The sequence below is a fragment of the Perca flavescens genome, chromosome 7, assembly GCF_004354835.1.
Source record: "Perca flavescens isolate YP-PL-M2 chromosome 7, PFLA_1.0, whole genome shotgun sequence".
Lineage (NCBI taxonomy): Eukaryota > Metazoa > Chordata > Actinopteri > Perciformes > Percidae > Perca > Perca flavescens.
Window position 1 is genome coordinate 37,149,014 of NC_041337.1, and position 22,500 is coordinate 37,171,513.

A 22,500-nucleotide genomic window follows, 5' to 3' on the forward strand; every position below is an offset into this window, starting at 1 on the left:
TTTAAATGCTGATGAGAAAAAGAGACAAAAAACTCGGAAAAAGATGGTAGAAGGAAGGAAGGAAAGAATAGGTCAAAATAGTATCAAACACTTCCAACACAGTGACATAAGAAGAGCGAGAAACTTGTTAAAAGTTGAAGGAAGGATAGACTGTCTCAAACCACACACTTCTGTCAGTATACCGCTAATGTGCACTGACCACTTCCTGCCGTAGTGCCCACTTTGGATGGTTAGTATCGTCCCAAACGGACCACTTACGTTAAAACTCTTACCGGAAATGACGAGCGCTCGCCCCGCCGCCTCTGAAAATCTGACGAAAATCTCTTAAAATGACCTTTGTTGATCTGAGATGAAGACAGATTCAGCAACTGCACGGCCTATTTTTCGCTTAAAATGTTTTCAGAATCACGTTTCGGTGAACTATTTTCGTAAAAAACAAGATCGTATATAATCTCAACGAGCCGCCTGTTAATGCTCTGTTGTGAAATCCGGGAGAAGCCAGACCCACGTGACGCGTTCGTCCAATCAGCTGCCGGTCCACGTCCCTGGCCCCTCCCCTTTCTGCTGCGTAGTCAAGATGGCGCCCGTTTAGTGCGCGTAGTGTCCATCGTTCCACACTTAACTTTTTGACAATTTTTATAGGGGGTCATCTGGGTACTTTCAGGGCTCTGACTTTTTCGTTATCTCCACGATATACTTAAAACTAAGTGTTTGAAGTGTGACAGTAGGCGGTTTGAGACACAGCAATAGATTAGGTCCAAAGAAGGAGACACACACGTCACATTTTTGGTAGGAAAAACAAAATGTCTCCATAAAGAGGAACAACAGCCTCGTTACTATTAAACATTTAGTTAAAGATCTCACGTACCCCCTGTAGTCCTCCAAAGTACCCCTAGGGGGACATATACCCCCATTTGAGAAACACTGGTGTAGAGTGTGTACCCTATGTACTGTGTAGCGTGTGTACTGTGTACCCTGTCTACTGTGTAGCGTGTGTACTGTGTACCCTGTCTACTGTGTAGCGTGTGTACTGTGTACGCTCTGTACTGTGTAGCGTGTGTACTGTGTACCCTGTCTACTGTGTAGCGTGTGTACTGTGTGTATAGTGTGTCCCCTATGTACTGTGTAGAGTGTGTAACTCATGTATTGTGTAGAGTGTACTGTGTAACGTGTGTACTGTGTGTAGAGTGTGTCCCCTATGTACTGTGTAGAGTGTGTAACTCATGTATTGTGTAACGTGTGTAGAGTGTAGGGCTGGGCGATATGGTTGAAAACTGTATCACGATATAAGTTTTTCATATCGGTCGATATCGATAATTATTGATATTTTTTATGACCTATTTAAAATAAGGACCAGGAGAAAAATATATTAAATTTAAACATTTTTATTTTAAACTTAACCCTGCTCTGATTATAATCCCTTCAGTTATAAAAGCAGAAATGTCAACACAACCATGGAAAACACTCAAATAATTAAAATGTAAACCGGTCTAAAATCACAATGAACACTTAACAATTATCTCTTAACATTAAGGTTTGTTGAGTTAAATAAAGTTGTAAAAATGTTGATTTTAATAACTAGGTATGTTTTATGTTTTAAGTAAGAAATTGTATGCTGTAATCGGGTTATGAAAATAGGAATGAATGTATATGAATGTAAAGAATAGGTCCAGACTGATCTGGTTATCACAATCACCACCTTTTGTCTCTGAAAACAATAGGTAAAGACAGACCCTTTTTTCTCCCCCTCTATTCCTGTCTTTGGTTAAATTAATTAGGTTAAAACCAACTATTAACATATGAGGAGGAACGTCTCTTTGAGTCTCCAACCTCCTGGTGCTGGGTTAGAACAAAGGAAATGCAAACTCTGTAAACTTGAATAGAATCAACACTTCCATGATAATCAACCTTAGTCTGTGACCTGGGGTAAACCCAAATTCAGAGGTGTGTCCTTATCCTGAGGGAAGGGAATAAATGTGTAATCCGGAGAATGATTCAGGACTGTTCTTCTGTAACTCCACAAGGAGAAGCATGAGATCAGTCCGCTGTCAGCTGCAGTGTTTTCATGTTTTATGTTTAATTGTGTTTTGTCTTGTCGTTTTCATGCAGTTTCATTAAACCTTTTGCTTAAACTTTCAATTCGACCACAGCCTCTCTTTCCTCCTCCAGAAATCAGAACGAACACGTCTTTTAGAAATTCTTAACAGGTGCAAAATTAAAGAATAAGTAAGAAATGCTTAATAAAGTGTCATAAAATAGTGCAAAGTGTTAGCTAAATATAAGAAACCTGAGAAGGAACTATTTTCTGCAGGTTTAGTGCTAGGTTGGTAACCTGGCTTCTGGACAGTGCTCAGCATGTCTGCCTCCGTTATTTCTTTGTAGCGTTTAGTAAGGCGCTGATGCAGGTTACCTCTCCATGGTGGTCTGCTGCTTGTAGTGTTTAGTAAGGCGCTGATGCAGAGTACCTCTCCATGGTGGTCTGCTGCTTGTAGTGTTTAGTAAGGCGCTGATGCAGAGTACCTCTCCATGGTGGTCTGCTGCTTGTAGTGTTTAGTAAGGCGCTGATGCAGAGTACCTCTCCATGGTGGTCTGCTGCTTGTAGTGTTTAGTAAGGCGCTGATGCAGAGTACCTCTCCATGGTGGTCTGCTGCTTGTAGTGTTTAGTAAGGCGCTGATGCAGAGTACCTCTCCATGGTGGTCTGCTGCTTGTAGCGTTTAGTAAGGCGCTGATGCAGAGTACCTCTCCATGGTGGTCTGCTGCTTGTAGCGTTTAGTAAGGCGCTGATGCAGAGTACCTCTCCATGGTGGTCTGCTGCTTGTAGCGTTTAGTAAGGCGCTGATGCAGAGTACCTCTCCATGGTGGTCTGCTGCTTGTAGTGTTTAGTAAGGCGCTGATGCAGAGTACCTCTCCATGGTGGTCTGCTGCTTGTAGTGTTTAGTAAGGCGCTGATGCAGAGTACCTCTCCATGGTGGTCTGCTGCTTGTAGTGTTTAGTAAGGCGCTGATGCAGAGTACCTCTCCATGGTGGTCTGCTGCTTGTAGTGTTTAGTAAGGCGCTGATGCAGAGTACCTCTCCATGGTGGTCTGCTGCTTGTAGTGTTTAGTAAGGCGCTGATGCAGAGTACCTCTCCATGGTGGTCTGCTGCTTGTAGTGTTTAGTAAGGCGCTGATGCAGAGTACCTCTCCATGGTGGTCTGCTGCTTGTAGCGTTTAGTAAGGCGCTGATGCAGAGTACCTCTCCATGGTGGTCTGCTGCTTGTAGCGTTTAGTAAGGCGCTGATGCAGAGTACCTCTCCATGGTGGTCTGCTGCTTGTAGCGTTTAGTAAGGCGCTGATGCAGAGTACCTCTCCATGGTGGTCTGCTGCTTGTAGTGTTTAGTAAGGCGCTGATGCAGAGTACCTCTCCATGGTGGTCTGCTGCTTGTAGTGTTTAGTAAGGCGCTGATGCAGAGTACCTCTCCATGGTGGTCTGCTGCTTGTAGCGTTTAGTAAGTCGCTGATGCAGAGTACCTCTCCATGGTGGTCTGCTGCTTGTAGTGTTTAGTAAGGCGCTGATGCAGAGTACCTCTCCATGGTGGTCTGCTGCTTGTAGCGTTTAGTAAGGCGCTGATGCAGAGTACCTCTCCATGGTGGTCTGCTGCTTGTAGTGTTTAGTAAGGCGCTGATGCAGAGTACCTCTCCATGGTGGTCTGCTGCTTGTAGTGTTTAGTAAGGCGCTGATGCAGAGTACCTCTCCATGGTGGTCTGCTGCTTGTGCCGTGTTGCAGCTGCAGATGTTGTTGGACGTTGATGGCGAATACGGCTGTGCTCGAAAGTGTGAGCGCGGCTAAAGTGGTAAAACTAGTTTGTGGTCGCACCAGTGCTGGTGGGGGGGACGACGGTCGCGACATTGGTCTGACTACGGTCAGACTTATAAAATCCCCAAAACTGCCGTACTGACTTTTCCTGTTTTATCAACGATTTCCTCACTCGCTGCGGCACTCACTTTCCACTCCACGCCGGTTCTGTTATTGAAGAACACGAGACAGCGATGTGGCGCAACCAAACTTGATACTGTTACATGATTGGCTGTTAGAGTGTCACTCCCCACGTTGCTAGGTTACCAGAGAGTGAGGGCCTTTGTTCATGCAACCAAACTTGATTCACAACCTCTGGTTTCTTCTGATGAAGAAAAACAAGTTATCGAACGTTTTATCGACCGCATTTTCTATTGATATTGATTATGTGTCTATCGCGATACATATCGTTATCGTTTTATCGCCCAGCCCTATTAGAGTGTGTCGTTTCTTCTCCATGACGGTTGATGCGTCTTCATCTTTGTACTAAATGTGTAATTGTTGTTGGGAACACAAAATGAATGTCAGTCTAAACTGTTGGTGAAGGTGTATTGTTGTATATATATATATATATATATATATATATATATATATATATATATATATATATATATATATATATATATATATATATATATATATTACAGCTTGTTACAGCTGGCTGCGATGATCAGGGCTATGCACAGTGGGCTCGGTGTATTGTATCGTACAGTACAGGCCAAAAGTTTGGACACACCTTCTCATTCAATGTGTTTCCTTTTTATTTTCATGACTATTTACATTCTAGATTCTCATTGAAGGCATCAAAACTATGAATGAACACATATGGAATTATGTACTTAACAAAAAAGTGTGAAATAACTGAAAACATGTCTTATATTTTAGATTCTTCAAAGTAGCCACCCTTTGCTTTTTTTGATAACTCTGCAAACCCTTGGTGTTCTCTCAATGAGCTTCATGAGGTAGTCACCTGAAATTGTTTTACCTTCACAGGTGTGCTTTGTCAGGGTTCATTAGTGGCATTTTTTCCCTTATTAATAACAAAGCAAAGGGTGGCTACTTTGAAGAATCTAAAATATAAGACATGTTTTCAGTTATTTCACACTTTTTTGTTAAGTACATAATTCCATATGTGTTCATTCATAGTTTTGATGCCTTCAGTGAGAATCTACAATGTAAATAGTCATGAAAATAAAAAGGAAACTCATTGAATGAGAAGGTGTGTCCAAACTTTTGGCCTGTACTGTACATTACAGCTAGTTACAGCTGGCTGCGATGATCAGGGCTATGCACAGTGGGCTCGGTGTATTACCTGGAAGGAGAGTTTGGCCGGGGAGCGAGGAGCGATGGGACTCAGCGTGCTCCAGAAGTGGATGGTGGAGGGAAGAGGACTCGGAGTCAGCAGGACCGGAGTCTGGACACACAGGCACACAACGGATCAGGACAAAGGAATACAAAACACTGCAATGATCTTCTTTTTGACACAGACAGACAGACAGACAGACAGACAGACAGACAGACAGACAGACAGACAGACAGACAGACAGACAGACGGCTCGTTCGAGATGAGCCAGGTCTGCGCAGAATCGATTACCCGAGATCGGCGCCCAATGCATGCTGGGTAGATTTGTCTCCGACTTGATCCCGACTTGCTCTGCCGTCATGCACACGTGGGCAACGATAAGCAGGCCCAGGGCATGCTGGGAAACGCCGGCTTCTCAGCTGATTGGTTTAGAATCGACTCAACATGATGATGTTTTTATTGATTTTGATTTGGAGGGATTTTAACTGCTATTTGTCTCATTTAAAAGCTTATTCTGAACAGAACACATGTTGTGTGTGTGTGTGTGGCTGGTAGTTACGTTTAGAAGTCAGAGAGACAAAATCTGTTCAGATTACAGATCATCTACAGTCTGTTGGTAATTAAAATCACCAACAGATTGCATGTAGAGCATTCTGACAGCTCCTCTGTCATAATAACAACAACCTGAGACTGTGTAGGAGCTGATATATGGTTCTGATAACATTTTATCAAATCGGACCTAACAGGATGAGTGCGTTTCTGTAACTTCCTGTTCAGCCTCCTCCACTTTACATCTTGAACACACACACACACACACACACACACACACACACACACACACACACACACACACACACACACACACACACACACACACACACACACACACACACACACACACACACACACACACACACACACACACACACACACGTTGTGCTTTAAAGCTTCGGTACTAATCCACAGTGAATACTTGAAGCTTCGGTGGTGGCGGCCATGTGATCGCCACAGGGTTGTGTGTTGGTGGGAGTGTCACTTACATGGCCAAGAAATACACAAACACAGACACACACTATGGCTGGGCAATAGGGAGAAAATCAGACATCACGATATTCTTGACCAAATACCTCGATATCGCGGCGATATTCTAGGGTTGAGAATTGGTGCTTTAACAAAAATATCTTCACACTTGGATTTCATATAAATAATCATCACTAATGTGGATATAATAACTAAGTGGGGAAAAGGTAAATAATAGAACAGCTAGAACAGTCTGGTAAGTTCAGGAAATGACATCACTCTACTGTAATGCAGCCTTTAAAACCAGGAGAAGACACTTGTGTCATATCACGATATCCAAAATCTAAGACAAAATCTAGTCTCATATCACGATATCTATATATCTATCTATCTTGCCCAGCCCTAACACACACACACACACACACACACACACACACACACACACACACACACACACACACACACACACACACACACACACACACACACACACACACACACACACACACACACACACACACACACACACACACACACACACACACACACACACACGGTGTTATGTTATGTATTTTCCCAAGTGTTTACCAGAGCATGGGAGGTGATGACAGTCTGGGTGAGCGAGTTGGTTGCTGAGCCAGGAGCCAATAAACTGTTAACAGCTGCATTCACCTGCAAAAAAAACAAACAGAATATGATGTCACAGCGCTTATCACAAACAGCGCTTATCACAAACAGGTTAATAACTACAGATACGGTATTCATCGCAGGCTGCAGACCTTATCCAGGGAGAGGCCGGGGGGGAGGGAGGGGGAGGAGGGCAGCTCGAGGCCCCGCGGCTTCTTCGGTTTGGGAGGAACGGCGTCTGGCGTTACCGCCGAGGAGGAGGTCACCGGAGGCGCCGAGGGATCTGACGGAGAGACGGGAAACTGGAGTTCAGAGAGCAGAACTGATCAGTAGGGCTGCCACCTCTTAGTGGATTAGTCGACTAATCGGTCGTTTTGGTCTCAGTCGACTAAGATTTCTTTAGTCGATTAGTCATTTTTTAGGCTTATTCATGCTTAATTACTTATTTCTAAGAAACTTCTGAGAACATTTATGGTAAACACAAGATTCAAAGTGGTGCTTTTGCAGGATTAATTGTGGAGAAACTCAGTTTTACAGATGGTTAATTAACTACATTTATATTGTGCTTTTCTAGTCTTAACCACCTCTCAAAGCTCACAGCTCTGTCAATTAAATCAACTAATCGATTAGTCGACAAAATCCTATAAGTGTTAGTCGACTAAGAACTTCTTTAGTCGAGGACAGCCCTACTGATCAGGGCTCCAGACTAACTTTTTTCACTAGGAGCACAGTGGCGCCCCCAACTGAAAATTTTAGGGGCACAAACAGAAAATTTAGGGGCACACACCGTAAATCAACACGCTAACCAAAATATTCACATTTCTACTAATTTTCACTGTATTACTAATAAATAGTGATGATTCTTTCCGACCAATCAGCAGTCTGCAGGTTTTTACGTCACCTTTTGGTATTGTCTCAGCTCGCTGGGAACCTCGACTGAGGTGGTGCAAAAAAAAAGTACCTGTTAGCAGGTACCAGGGACTTCTTTTCGTAATGGAACACCAAAAAAGGCGAGTCAAGGCGAGTAGAGCAGGTACCATGTAATGGAAATGTGCCATTAGTTATGCTGTTATAATTCTAGAAGGCCGGGGAAGTTCCTTCCTTCCTTCCTTTGACACACTGAGCTGCTCTCTCCTCTCTCTTTACATTTGTTTCCTTTTGTGTGCATCCTGGTCCCAGAAATCCTTGTTACTAACCCTTAGGTTTCTTCTTCGCCCAGAATATGGTCTTGGATTAGGGTGGCATCTGGGTCTTAGGTGCAGCTGTTGCTGTGGACCTGCTACACCTTGCTACGCTGTGGACCCGCTACACTGCTACACCCTGCTACGATGTGGACCTGCTACACCCTGCTACGATGTGGACCTGCTACACCCTGCTACGATGTGGACCGGCTACACCCTGCTACGATGTGGACCGGCTACACCCTGCTACGATGTGGACCTGCTACGATGTGGACCGGCTACACCCTGCTACGTTGTGGACCGGCTACACCCTGCTACGCTGTGGACCGGCTACACCCTGCTACGCTGTGGACCGGCTACACGGCTACACCCTGCTACAATGTGGACCTGCTACGATGTGGACCTGCTACACCCTGCTACGCTGTGGACCTGCTACGCTTTGGACCTGCTACACCCTGCTATGCTGTGGACCATTTACACCCTGCTACGCTGTGGACCTGCTACACCCTGCTACGCTGTGGACCTGCTACACCCTGATACGCTGTGGACCGGCTACACGGCTACACCCTGCTACGCTGTGGACCTGCTACGCTTTGGACCTGCTACACCCTGCTACGCTGTGGACCTGCTACACCCTGCTACGATGTGGACCTGCTACACCCTGCTACGCTGTGGACCTGCTACACCCTGATACGCTGTGGACCTGCTACACCCTGCTACGATGTGGACCTGCTACACTGCTACACCCTGCTACGATGTGGACCATTTACACCCTGCTACGATGTGGACCTGCTACGCTGTGGACCTGCTACACTGCTACACCCTGCTACGATGTGGACCTGCTACACCCTGCTACGCTCTGCGATTCAGTGCAGTGTCCTGCTGCGTCCACCCATGCTCTGCTGTGCCAAGCTACACCCCTTAATGCCCTTCTGTGACCTACAATGCCATGAACTACTAGGACTACTATTTCTAGTCACTGTTCCATTATCTTTAATGTGACTATTATTGACACTGTCCATCACACCCCCAACCAGCACCGTCAGACACCGCCTACCAAGAGCCTGGGTCTGTTTCTTCCTAAAAGGGAGTTTCTCATCGCCACTGTCGCAATAGCCACTGCTAATGTTTGTTCTTGGGGGGGAATTACTGTAATTGTTAGGTCATTGTAAATTACAGAGTGTGGTCTAGACCTACTCTATCTGTAAAGTGCCTCGAGATAACTCTTGTTAAGATTTGATACTATAAATCAAATTGAATTGAATAAGCTCCCTCCATGTTAGTGGATGGGACATCGGGCCAAACTAAAAAAAAAAAAAAAAAAATACATTTCCAACAAAGATGGTTTCTGTAATTTTAGGTAGTTCTGATCACGCTGATGTCTGTCCAAGTGTTCATTTTTCTGATCAGCTTGGTTTTTATTAGCCATCTGTCAAGTCAAATTTATTTTCAATTCTGCAATATATGCCAGACATACAGAGCAGTTGAAGATAGGTTTCTCTCCAACCCGCGGTGCAATAAGGACACGTACAACAAGTATAACGTAAAAAGATGAGAAATATATACAAATAAGAAGAAATATAAGTCTTATATATACAATTAAAAAAAAGATAAATAATATGTATAAGTGTTGTGTTTATGAGTTTGTTCAGTATATGAAACTGCCAATTAGATAAGTTTACTTATTAGAGGAAGGTGCGAAGGGAACGCAATTCTGGATTGTTCCCGCCCACTTTAACCGCTGTAAACAACCAATCACAGAGCAACGTCTGCCACATCCTGTAGGAAGCGTGGAGAAAAGCCGAAGAAACGTTCCCGTTACCTGCCAGCGTGTCCTGGCTCTCCCCTGCAGGCTGCTGACCTCCGACCCCGGGCTCCATGCAGGGAGGGGGCGGGCTTTCCACGATGGTGAGGGGGGGCTCGGGTTCCCCCAAGATCAGCTGAGGGACCTGGGAAAAGGAGGAGCAGGGGTACGTCATGAGTCACCAGTCTCAACCACGAGGCAGCAGAATTCTGGACTTATGGTGCGACATATCTCAAAAAATGCACGTAAAAATGGGTTTGTACGGCAGGGGCACCTTTAAAATCCAGACGATGCCAAACCCTAATCGTGAAGGAATCGAATCGGGGAAAAAGCATATCATCGCAGCTCCTACCATCGCGCAAGTCCTTCCAGAAAAATGTGGAGTTTTTTGGTGATTGTTGCGGGGCAAAAATCCTTGATTATGCGGCACGTTTTTTAAAAAAATGTGATGGAATATGCTCTATATGAGATTTATGCAATTTTATGCGATGAAATTGCGGGAACTAGCAAAAAACTGCCGTTTGATGAAAAAGAGAAAAAAAAAGTGATCCCCCCAACATGCTGCTTTTCGATGATGTTCACGTCGCGTAATGATGTCACTTCATAACGTTCCCATGGCAACAGGGGAAAATGGCTGCTCTTGTGTGAAGTAAACGCAACATTTTTCAACTTTCTGCTAATATATTTGTGACTTTTTTTGCAACGGAAATGCGGGGATTATGAAATCATGCAAGCCCCGCATATTTTGCGCGGAAATCGGCAATTTATGCAGCAAAAGTGCGCCGTAAATATGCGGACTTCGGCCGATTATGCGTTGAATTATGTGATCGCATAACCACGTTTCTCTGGAGGGACTGTACAGCTCTACCTGCTCCACCCGTTTCTCCTCCAGAGACACAATCTTCAGCAGCTCCTCCTCCGACGGCAGGTTCTCCTCCTTGATGACGATGGGGGGCGGGGGAGGACGGGCGCCGGACGGAGCTGCTGCTGACGCCGCCGCCGCCATGGCAACCTGCTGCTGATGCTGATGCGGAGGAGGGTTGATGATGACGAAGACAGGCGGCGTCGAGTGAGGGTTGGTGACCCCCCCGTAGTCCTCCTGCTGCATTGATAAATGGTTCGGGGGGGCCGCGGGACTCACAGAGCCCCCCCCGACAGGACCCAGGGGGATCAGGGAGGTAGGGTCCCCGACGCTGGTGAGATAAATCTGGGGAGGGTCGCTCAGACAAGGAGTCTGGGGGGAAAAGAGAGAAAATGAATGGTGGAGAATGGTGATCGGTTTGTGTATAATTACTAGGGTTGGGCATCTAGGGCTGCCACCTCTTAGTCGATTAGTCGACTAATCGGTCGTTTTGGTCTTAGTCGACTAAGATTTCTTTTGTCGATTAGTCATTTTTTATGCTTATTCATGCTTAATTACTTATTTCCAAGAAACTTCTGAGCACATTTATGGTAAACACAAGATTTAAAGTGGTGCTTTTGCAGGATTAATTGTGGAGAAACTCAGTTTTACAGATGGTTAATTAACTACATTTATATTGTGCTTTTCTAGTCTTAACCACCTCTCAAAGCGCACAGCTCTGTCAATTAAATCAACTAATCGATTAGTCGACAAAATCCTATAAGTGTTAGTCGACTAAGATTTCTTTAGTCGAGGACAGACCTATGGGCATCGTTTCGATTTTAACGATTCTGATTCCAATTCCGATTCTTCGTTTCGATTCCGGTTCTTATCGACTCTCGATTCCGATTCTTTGAACGGTGGTGTCACTACCCGATGTGAGTCCAGTGCAGATGTGAGTTGCGCGTGCGTCACCTCCAATATACTGTCTATGGTTTTGAGCTAACGTTAGCAATCAAACAATCATAGATAGCTAAAACTAGTGCCCTATATATATTTAGGGCACTAGCGAAAACGTTTTTTGAAATGACCGCTAGCTAAGATGCGAACTTTTTTTGCGAACGTTAGTAATCAAGTAGCCTACTAGATGCTAACGGCGTTTTGAGCTAACGTTAGCAATCAGGTCGCCTACTAGATGCTAACGGCGTTTTGAGCTAACGTTGGCAATTAAACAATTATAGATAGCTACAACGTTTTGGAAATGATTTCACAAATTTCTGTAGGACACGTTATACCGTAAACCGTTTAAATCTGAGCATGCTCGACTCACATCGGGTAGGTAAGAGTTGAAACGGGTCACATGCTTATTTCACAAATACGAGGAAAGATTTATTTTGATTCAAAGATGGGTAGCAGTTTGAAAACTAAGCCACGCTAGAGCACCGCTTACTGTGCTCCAAGGCTGCAAAACACAACAAGCGCCTGGTCGCTACGGAAACCCAAAACTTGCGCATGTTAAATTTGGAACCCAGATTTTGGATCTCTCTCTTCAGTCTCTCCACCATATAACGCTCTCTCTCTTCAGTCTCTCTCCACCATATAACGCTCTCTCTCTTCAGTCTCTCTCAACCATATAACGCTCTCTCTCTTCAGTCTCTCTCTATGTCTCTCCACCATATAACGCTCTCTCTCTTCAGTCTCTCTCTATGTCTCTCAACCATATAACGCTCTCTCTTCAGTCTCTCTCTATGTCTCTCCTCCACCATATAACGCTCTCTCTCTTCAGTCTCTCTCTATGTCTCTCAACCATATAACGCTCTCTCTATTCAGTCTCTCTCTATGTCTCTCCACTATATAACGCTCTCTCTCTATGTCTCTCCTCCACCATATAACGCTCTCTCTCTTCAGTCTCTCTCTATGTCTCTCAACCATATAACGCTCTCTTCAGTCTCTCTCCACCATATAACGCTCTCTCTCTTCAGTCTCTCTCTATGTCTCTCAACCATATAACGCTCTCTCTCTTCAGTCTCTCTCTATGTCTGTCCACCATATAACGCTCTCTCTCTTCAGTCTCTCTCCACCATATAACACTCTCTCTCTTCAGTCTCTCTCAACCATATAACAATCTCTCTCTCTTCAGTCTCTCTCCACCATATAACGCTCTCTCTCTTCAGTCTCTCTCAACCATATAACGTTCTCTCTCTTCAGTCTCTCTCCACCATATAACGCTCTCTCTCTTCAGTCTCTCTCTATGTCTCTCAACCATATAACGCTCTCTCTCTTCAGTCTCTCTCTATGTCTCTCCACCATATAACGCTCTCTCTCTTCAGTCTCTTTCCACCATATAACGCTCTCTCTCTTCAGTCTCTCTCCACCATATAACGTTCTCTCTCTTCAGTCTCTCTCTATGTCTCTCCACCATATAACGCTCTCTCTCTTCAGTCTCTTTCCACCATATAACGCTCTCTCTCTTCAGTCTCTCTCCACCATATAACGCTCTCTCTCTTCAGTCTCTCTCTATGTCTGTCCACCATATAACGCTCTCTCTTCAGTCTCTCTCCACCATATAACGCTCTCTCTCTTCAGTCTCTCTCCACCATATAACGCTCTCTCTCTTCAGTCTCTCTCTATGTCTCTCCACCATATAACGCTCTCTCTTCAGTCTCTTTCCACCATATAACGCTCTCTCTCTTCAGTCTCTCTCTATGTCTCTCCACCATATAACGCTCTCTCTCTTCAGTCTCTCTCTATGTCTCTCCACCATATAACGCTCTCTCTCTTCAGTCTCTCTCTATGTCTCTCCACCATATAACTCTCTCTCTCTTCAGTCTCTCTCTATGTCTCTCCACCATATAACGCTCTCTCTCTTCAGTCTCTCTCTATGTCTCTCCACCATATAACGCTCTCTCTCTATGTCTCTCCACCATATAACGCTCTCTCTCTTCAGTCTCTCTCTATGTCTCTCCACCATATAACTCTCTCTCTCTTCAGTCTCTCTCTATGTCTCTCCACCATATAACGCTCTCTCTCTTCAGTCTCTCTCTTGCTTTCGTTGTTGAGGCTCCTCCGCTGAGGATTTTAATGAATAATAATGCATAATGAATGCGCTGTCGATATCTTCTGTAACAGACGCGATGGTGGAATCTACACATCTCAACAAATTCAACCCAAGCGTTCTTTGGTGACGTCGTTGATTCTGTTACGGTTGATCATCTGTCCGACAATCTGATTGGTCCGAAAAGATCCTGTTCGGGCTATTATGGCTTCTCAACGGAGCGACTCCAGACTTCAGACTACAAACTTCCCGACCTCGAATTTTGTGGGCGGGGCTAAGTTCGGCTGGCATCCAGGCTAGTGTATCAGGGTACAACGCTATAAAACAGTGTAAAAGTAATAAAGTGGCCCCCGACACTGACCTGTGATTGGCTGGCGGCGCTGACCGGTATCTGAGGGCTGAGAGCCGGAGTCTGACAGGGAGATGGCTGAGTGACGATCACCTGGAGAGCTGAATCAACAGCTCCACCTACTGATGGAGAGGAGTTAGAGTCTGATAATACACAGACCTGAGGTGGAGGAGGAGGAGGAGGAGGAGGAAAAGGAGGAGAGGGAACAGAAGAGGGAAAAAAAAAAACGGGAAAAAAACATCAGGATGGAGGAGGTAATTTCTTAGAGTATTTAAAAGTTATAAAGGTCCACTGTGTAGGGATGTCTCCCATCTAGCGGTGAAATTGTATTTTGCATTCAAACGAATACTGCTCTCTAGCGCCTTGCTTTCTAATGCGTGTTGAAGCTACGGTAGCCGTTATGGACCAAGAAACTCATTTCCCCAGAGGGCCACACTGGAAAAAGAGAATCCCACCGAGGGCCAGACACGGAGAGTTTATTGATGTGATTTTGTTACTGCATGTCACTGTTTTAACATTTTGGGAGCTTTTTTCCTAATTTTTGTTCCGACTTTTTTTGTGGCTTTCACAGACATTTGTCACCTTTTTGTAAATCTGTTGCTTTTTTCTGACATTTTTGTACGCTTTTTGTTGACATGAAGCCCTACAAAAAAAGTCATCAAAAGAGTTCCTTAGCCATCATAGAGTTTAGCAAATCAAGCAAAACAATGATTACATTTTTAACAACAACCTGAATAAGAAAACTCTCTCTCTGCTTCTGGGGGAATTTCTGAGTCTCAGAGTTGGCAAATTAGATTAGATTACATTTTATTGTCATTGTGCAGAGTACAAAGACAAAGAAATGCAGTTTTTATTTAACCAGAAGTGCAAAAAAGCAGAAAAGTGCAATGCAACCTGCCATATTCTGCTTTGAATGTCAGGTCATTGCAGTTTAAAAAAACACTTTCCTGTGTTTTTGGTTTGGCGCACAACTAGGCAAGCCAAAATGTATTGTGAACCCAAATTGATATACGGGCCGCATCTAAATCTGCAACGGGCTGGATTTGAGTTTGACACATGTGGCTCACGAGGATAAGTCAGATCATTGGCAGAGGTCATTTTACACTGAGGACATATTTATGAATGAAGACATTGATTTTACCTAATAAAATACTTAAAACACTACACAGTGGACCTTTAAGTTAAAATGAGGCAATTCTTAATATAACTACTAAGTGGAAACGTTTGTACAGAAAGCATCCTGCTGAGACTCGAACAGTTTGAATCATTAAGTTTAAGCGGTTCATGAGATTGCATCATTTAGGTCAACAACCTCATGACAACAAACACACCATCACATTCAACTCGCTTATTACATGGCTTTGGTGAATAATCGATTCTGGTTGGTCAATTAGTAACGCATTCCTGATCACAGACTCTTGAGGACCATTGTTAAAATCAATAAAATCTATTTTTAAATCAACCTTTTGTGTGAAAATAGATTTATTTAGTAAGTAGCTGTGTAACGAGCAGCGTATGTGGACTGAATCTATGTTTTAACCGTCTCTACCAACAGCGCCACACGCCGAAGGATTGTGTGAGTCACAGGCGAGACGGTGAGCTTTATCTCTGGGATTGTTGTTGTTTCGCCAGTGTTTTGGAGCCGGCACAGAGCTGTGAAACATCAATCTACTGTTCAGCTGTTATCAAAGGACGCAGGGGAGCGAAACAAGGAATAAAGAGAGGAAACTCTCACAACCAAACTGCCAATACGCTCACTGACTCAACCCTAACCCCCTCCTAAACTTAACCATTCTAGCCCAGTGGTGCCTAAACCTAACTGTCATTATTTGCAAAACTGGCCTTACAATGCCGGCATGGATAGGTGGCATTGCGAAGCCAACTTTACAAGGCCCACCCCGTGGCACATTGACCTCCGGTCTGACCCGGGAACCCACACTTAAAAGGGGAACTATGTCGGTTTTTTTTTGCTTGATTTACCTTAACTGAATAGCTTCGGATTCATTGGAACTGTTATATGACTTGTTTGGGGTTGAGTGGTGGATGTCTTGCTTCCCCCTAGTGCCTGTGAGCAGGAAAACCACCCTCGCAACTTTGGGCAGCGATGTAACGAATTGCTTCTTAGCACTGCACACATACAGGAACCGGCTAGCTATAAGAACAAGGTAGCGATGGAGTTTTTCACACTATGGGTCGTGGCTGAGCCGGCAGAAAGGAAGCAGAAAGCTCGGAAAGCATTGTCGGAGGAACAGAGAGAGAGGAAACGGCAGACTGACCGAGAGAGGAGTCAGACACGAGGAAAATGCCCAACCAGGGACAAGAGTTGAGAATTAGCTCTAGCTATTAACTCCATATGCTGCGCATCAGTTACGGGCTTTGTATTGTAACTATGTTTGCTTGTATGGTCCCTGTTAAATAAACAGATAATAATAATAAACATAGGAGCTGCGTTTTTAGATGGCGAGAACTGAGACAAACAGAAGCCTGCTAATCCAATGCTGAGCTGGCATTCCTGCTGTTGCACGTGTAAGTATCTTTGGGATAAACTCTGTTTAATCTTTGTATTTCTTGTATTTGATGTTTGCTATCATCTGTAAAGATCTTCATCATGATCGCTGTCTGTTACGGGCTCACTGGCTAGCTAGCGCGCTAGCGGAGAGGTTATCATAGTCGTTAGCAAACACCTCAGTGGACATGGCTCCGTGCGTTCGCCGGCTTCTATGAAAACAAAAGCATATGACCAGAGGGAGAAGATGGGGGGGGGGGGGTGGGGGGGGGAAGAGTCAACAACGAGTTTTTATGACAGTGTTGCCAAATATCTATTCCGAAGCTGTAGGGGGAAGTCTGTAGAGAAACCTGCCAACAAAAGGCGAGAAAACAGCGAAGAAATTGCCAAAACTGCATAGTGCCTCTTTAAGTTGTTTCCTGTACATCGGTAGTTTAATTTAAAAGAAATAAAGATACTTTATGACCCATAAGCACCACTTACTCTGCCCGGAGTCGCCAGTTTCATTGATTATAGTGAAACCGTAGTTTTGGAACATCCGCTCCGCCTGGCCTAAGTTAAGATGAATTGAACTTAAAAGGCGAGGAACAAGAAGCGAAATGCCTGTATGTGTGAAAACAGCTTTACCCGCTCAACTGTTTTTTTTTTTTATATATATATATATATATATATATATATATATATATATATATATATATATATATATATGTATGTATGTATGTATGAACGACACAAGTGTCTTTTCCTGGTTTTAAAGGCTGCATTACAGCAGAGTGATGTCATTTTCTGAACTTACCAGACTGTTCTAGCTGTTCTATTATTTGCTTTTTCCCCACTTAGTCATTATATCCACATTACTGATGATTATTTATCTAAAATCTAAGTGTGTAAATATTTTATGGAAGCACCAAAAGTCAACACTACAATATCGTTGTGGTATTGATATCGAGGTATTTGGTCAAAAATATTGTGATATTTGATTTTATCCATATCTCTCACACACACACACACACACACACACACACACACACACACACACAGACATACACACATATATATATAATAATTATGTCATTCTTTCAGGGAGTGCGGGGGGTCATTTTGGGCTACGGGCCGCCCCCCAAGACACCGCACACACACTCTCACCTCTCTGGGTGTGTGATCGACCAACAAGGCGGCTTCTTGTTGTATCAGCAGCTCCGTTTTGATTGGCCGTGGGTTGGGCGAAGCCTGCAGCGATTGGATGGTGAAGGTGGAGTAGAGGCCGGACTTCATGTAGTCGTTACGGGAGCTTTTCTGGGAGCCGCTGGGTGACGAGCGCTGGGGACCAATACGGAAATCAATCAGTTCGTCATATCACTGTGTGTCTGTAATCCTGCAGAAAACCTACATAAAAAGAAGAAAGAGAAAGTCAAAGTGTACCTGGGGTAAGCTCTTTGAAGGACAGGTAGAAGCCCCGCCCACGGGGCCTTTTGATTGGCTGTTTGGGTCTGCGGTGTCCCTCCTCTGGCCCTCCTCTCCGTTGCGTAGCCCCTCAGGCAGAGAGGGGTCGGGCTGACTGACGAACTTATAGACAAACTTCTGACCGCTCACCTTCTTTATGATGTTCTGAAAGAAGACAACACCGATAAAGACATAAAGAAATAATAAAGGGCTGCAAGACAATGCACTGACTTAGAGGTGAGATCATAAAAATACAGTTACTTCTACTACCTAAGAGTACTATAATGTCGTAGTTTTATCACACAGAGAGTTATCATTGTGTGAGTTTCTTACGGGCTGGCTACACTGCACGCGTAACGTATGCGGAGCAGAAGTTCCAACAACACGCTTCCACTATAAATCAATGAAACTGGCGCTGACATCGGACGCGAAAGCAGCACGTAAGTGGCGCGCGTCTGCTCCGCAAAGATCGGCTCTACAAGCATAAAAATAGGACAGTCTCCATTTATATTTTTACGCGAGGTGTGTGCACAGAAGTGTCTATATTTCTTTTAAATCAAACTACCGATATACAGGAAACGGCTTCAGGTGCATTCTGGGTGTGCTGGTCTTACAGGGAGGTGTGTTCAGGTGCATTCTGGGCGTGCTGGTCTTACAGGGAGGTGTGTTCAGGTGCATTCTGGGCGTGCTGGTCTTACAGGGAGGTGTGTTCAGGTGCATTCTGGGCGAGCTGGTCTTACAGGGAGGTGTGTTCAGGTGCATTCTGGGCGAGCTGGTCTTACAGGGAGGTGTGTTCAGGTGCATTCTGGGAGAGCTGGTCTTACAGGGAGGTGTGTTCAGGTGCATTCTGGGAGAGCTGGTCTTACAGGGAGGTGTGTTCAGGTGCATTCTGGGCGAGCTGGTCTTACAGGGAGGTGTGTTCAGGTGCATTCTGGGCGAGCTGGTCTTACAGGGAGGTGTGTTCAGGTGCATTCTGGGGGAGCTGGTCTTACAGGGAGGTGTGTTCAGGTGCATTCTGGGCAAGCTGGTCTTACAGGGAGGTGTGTTCAGGTGCATTCTGGGCGTGCTCGTCTTACAGGGAGGTGTGTTCAGGTGCATTCTGGGAGTATTACCATCTTGAGTCAGCGGGAAGTTGGTCAATCTCACCATTGACCAACAATAACCTGGTCTAAAGTCAATAACGCAGCATTTCATTGTTATTTTAACAGAGCATTAGTGAAATGATCCTAGGCTCGTGCACAGCGCACACACACTACGCTTGTTACACACACAGGTACACACACACACACACACACACACACACGATTACAAATAAAAATATTATGGTGTAAATCCATCATAACTAGGGTTGGGCATCGTTTGGATTTCAACGATTCTGATTCCAATTCCGCCTTTCGATTCCGGTTCTTATCGATTCTCGATTCTTTGAGCGGTGGAGTTGAAACGGGTTAGATGCTTATTTCACAAATAAGAGGAAAGTTTTATATTGATTCATAGGTGGGTTGCAGTTTTACAGCTTTTACAATGCAAAAATAAAGCCACACTAGAGCTCCGCTTACTGTGCTGCAACGGAAACCAAAACTTGCGCATATTAAATTTGGAACCTATGATCAGATTTGAAACCAAATCCTCCAAACGATTCCAATAAAGAAACGATTCTGATGGGATCGTAATTTTTGAAACGATTCCGATTAGGAATCCGTTCTCGATGCCCAACCCTAATCATAACAGCAATGCTCCAAGGTCCAAACGCGCCTGGCTTTTAAAAGGGAATGGGAGATGATCTCTGATTGGTTGATGAATGGGAGATGATCTCTGATTGGTTGATTGCATGTTACGCCCAAAACACACCTCTGATTAATGAAGACACTAAGGACAACCCTTTAGGACCAGGCACCCTAAACACAGACACTTTTCACCCGTGCTCTTAGATCGTTAAAATAGGGTCCTCAGTGTCAGTGAACGTATTGGCATATTTGTTTTGAGTGTTTCTGTTTGTATTGCTTGTTTCCCTCCCCTGCGTCCTCTGATAACAGCTGAGAGTAGATTGATGTTTTCACAGCTCTGTGCCGGCTCCAAAAAAACTGAAGAAACAACAAAAATCCCAGAGATAAAGCTCTCCGTCTCGCTGAACACTGAAGTTGTGTTTGTTCTTGTGTAGTAACAGCAGCATTTAGGGCTGCAATTAGCGATTATTTTCATTGTCGATTAATCTGTGGGGTGTTTTCTGGATGAATGGATGAGTTGTTTGGACTCTAAAATGTCAGAAAATTGTGTCCCCAAATCAGTGTTTCCCCAAAAAGCTCAAGATGACATCCTCAAATGTCTCGTTTTTGTCCCCAACTCAAAGATATTCAGTTTCCTGTTCCAGAGGAGAGAAGACACTAGAACAATATTCACATTTAACACGCTGACATCAGAGAAGTTTTACTGATTAACCCTCCTGTTGGCCTCGGGTCAAATTTGACCCATTTTCAAAAAAGTTTCTATATCAAATTTTTGATTTTTTTCAACAAATTGCCGATAAAAAATAACGTGGATGGTTCCAATACGACTTTCTTTAGTGTAAAATAACTGATCAGTTCAATACTTTCAATTAATTTGGGTATTTTATAGCATTTGAAAAAAAAGAAATATTCATGAAGGTTGAAAAAAGTGACAAAAATGCATTAAAAAAACTTTTTTTTTTAAAATCAACAGAGATCAGAAAAAGTGACAAACTTGGGGGAAAAAAAGGCAGAAAAAGCTTCAAAAACTTGAGTAAAAAAAAAAATAACAAAAAAAATAAAAACGACAAAGACATCGGAAAAAGTGACCAAAAACATTGGGAAAAAAGCTCAAAAAACGTCAAAAAAATAAAAATGACGACCAAAACATCGGAGAAAAATAAGGTTTTCATGTTGACCCAGGATGACAAAAAGCTGCGTGGTCGACAACACGAGGGGGAAACGATTATCAAAATAGTTGGGCTATAATTAGAGCTGGGCGATTTGTTTCCCTTTCTTTTTAAAAAACTCGATTTACGATTCGACCCCCCCAATACAAAATGACTGCGAACTGTAAATATATTTCAAAAATATATATTTATTATTATTATTTATTAATTAAAGTTTATCAACATAAACAAAATTGCAAAGGCAAACCCTTTCTCCAACTGAAAAGTCACTGTGCAGTGTGCAACAAAGATTGTTAAACATCCAAATTATTTATACTGTATTTGGATTTAAAAAAAAAATCAAAAAAATCGTTTTTTCGATTTGACCTACCAACTCGATTTTTAAATCAAATAGATTTTTTTCCCCAGCCCTAGCTATAATGTAATAGTTGACAGCTAATAGGATTAATCTTTGCAGCTCTAGTGGTATTACAGTAGCAGTACCTTGTCGTAGTAGTATCGCAGCGCTCGGCTCAGTTTGTCGTAGTTCATGTTGTGTTTGTTCTTGCGGAGCCCCCACAGGCGGGCCACCTCCTCCGCGTCCAGCAGCTTGAACTCTCCGTCCTCGCCGGTCCACGAGATCAGGTGACGCTGCCGCTGGTCTTCCAGCAGGTGGAGCAGGAACTGCCACAGCGTGATGGACGGGTCCATGGCTGGGGGGACGGGGGGGGACGGGGGCAGACAGACAGTTAATATGAGTTCCCCCAGCCTTCCTATGGCCCCCCAGTGGCTAGAAATGGTGATAGATGTAAACAGAGCCCTGGGTATCCTGCTCTGCCTTTGAGAAAATGAAAGCTCAGATGGACCAATCAGGAATCTTCTCCTTACGAGGTCATAAGGGGAAAGGTTACCTCCCCTTTCTCTGCTTTACCCACCCAGATAATTTGCCCCCCCATGAGAGAGAGACATCATGGCTTTCAAAGGAGCAAAGTGGCAGTTGGTCAACACCACTGTCTAATACTGTAGACATGTAGAAGTAAAAAGACAAAGAGTAACATAGACACATATTGTACAATAGAGACAACAATATACATGCAGGCACGCATAAACATAATATACAAAAATACAAATAAGACATAATATCAAGTACACATGCAGTGGGATGTAAAGTGCAAAAAGTAATAGTGCAAAGTAGTAGTTCGGGAAATTATATATACTTGCTTTCCCTCGTGTTACTATTAAAGTGTTTGCATTGAATAATATTATACTGAATACTCTAAACTAGATAACATGGAGCCATTGCTTGTCCTTGTCTGAAGCACGGTGTGTTCCTGAGGACATGCGTACCCTCTCAGACCTGATAGGGGAGACCTCATTGTCTCTTACCAGATAACAACTGACGACACCAACTCTTGTATCATGATTTATTGAATTTACACTTGTATTATAAAAAGACAGCTGTAGAGAGCTTTTTGTTAGGTTGTTGGGTTCTCAAGTAAAATGAACTTTAATATCTCTTCAGTGGTCTCGGTCTATCATTTGATAATGTAAATTATTCTAACAGTAGTGTGCAATATGCATATTGGAATGATAAGTATGTAATGTTTAGGGAAGTGGGTGAGATGACCCCACTTATCAGCTGTTCAGCAGAGTAGAAAGA

At 43.8% G+C, this 22,500-nt stretch overlaps 1 protein-coding gene across 1 annotated transcript in view; it reads right to left on the reverse strand.

The window, feature by feature from the left end:
• Positions 1–22,500, reverse strand: part of elk1 (ETS transcription factor ELK1) — a 34,168-nt gene that overhangs the window by 3,210 nt on the left and 8,458 nt on the right. The window contains exons 2-10 of the mRNA XM_028583098.1: positions 21,345–21,553; positions 17,945–18,130; positions 17,669–17,842; positions 14,029–14,175; positions 10,640–11,005; positions 9,790–9,916; positions 6,939–7,069; positions 6,748–6,831; positions 5,149–5,250 (exon numbers count right to left, since the gene is read on the reverse strand). Of these exons, the coding sequence (XP_028438899.1) occupies positions 5,149–5,250; positions 6,748–6,831; positions 6,939–7,069; positions 9,790–9,916; positions 10,640–11,005; positions 14,029–14,175; positions 17,669–17,842; positions 17,945–18,130; positions 21,345–21,553 (1,526 nt within the window). The remainder of the gene's footprint in view (positions 1–5,148; positions 5,251–6,747; positions 6,832–6,938; positions 7,070–9,789; positions 9,917–10,639; positions 11,006–14,028; positions 14,176–17,668; positions 17,843–17,944; positions 18,131–21,344; positions 21,554–22,500) is intronic.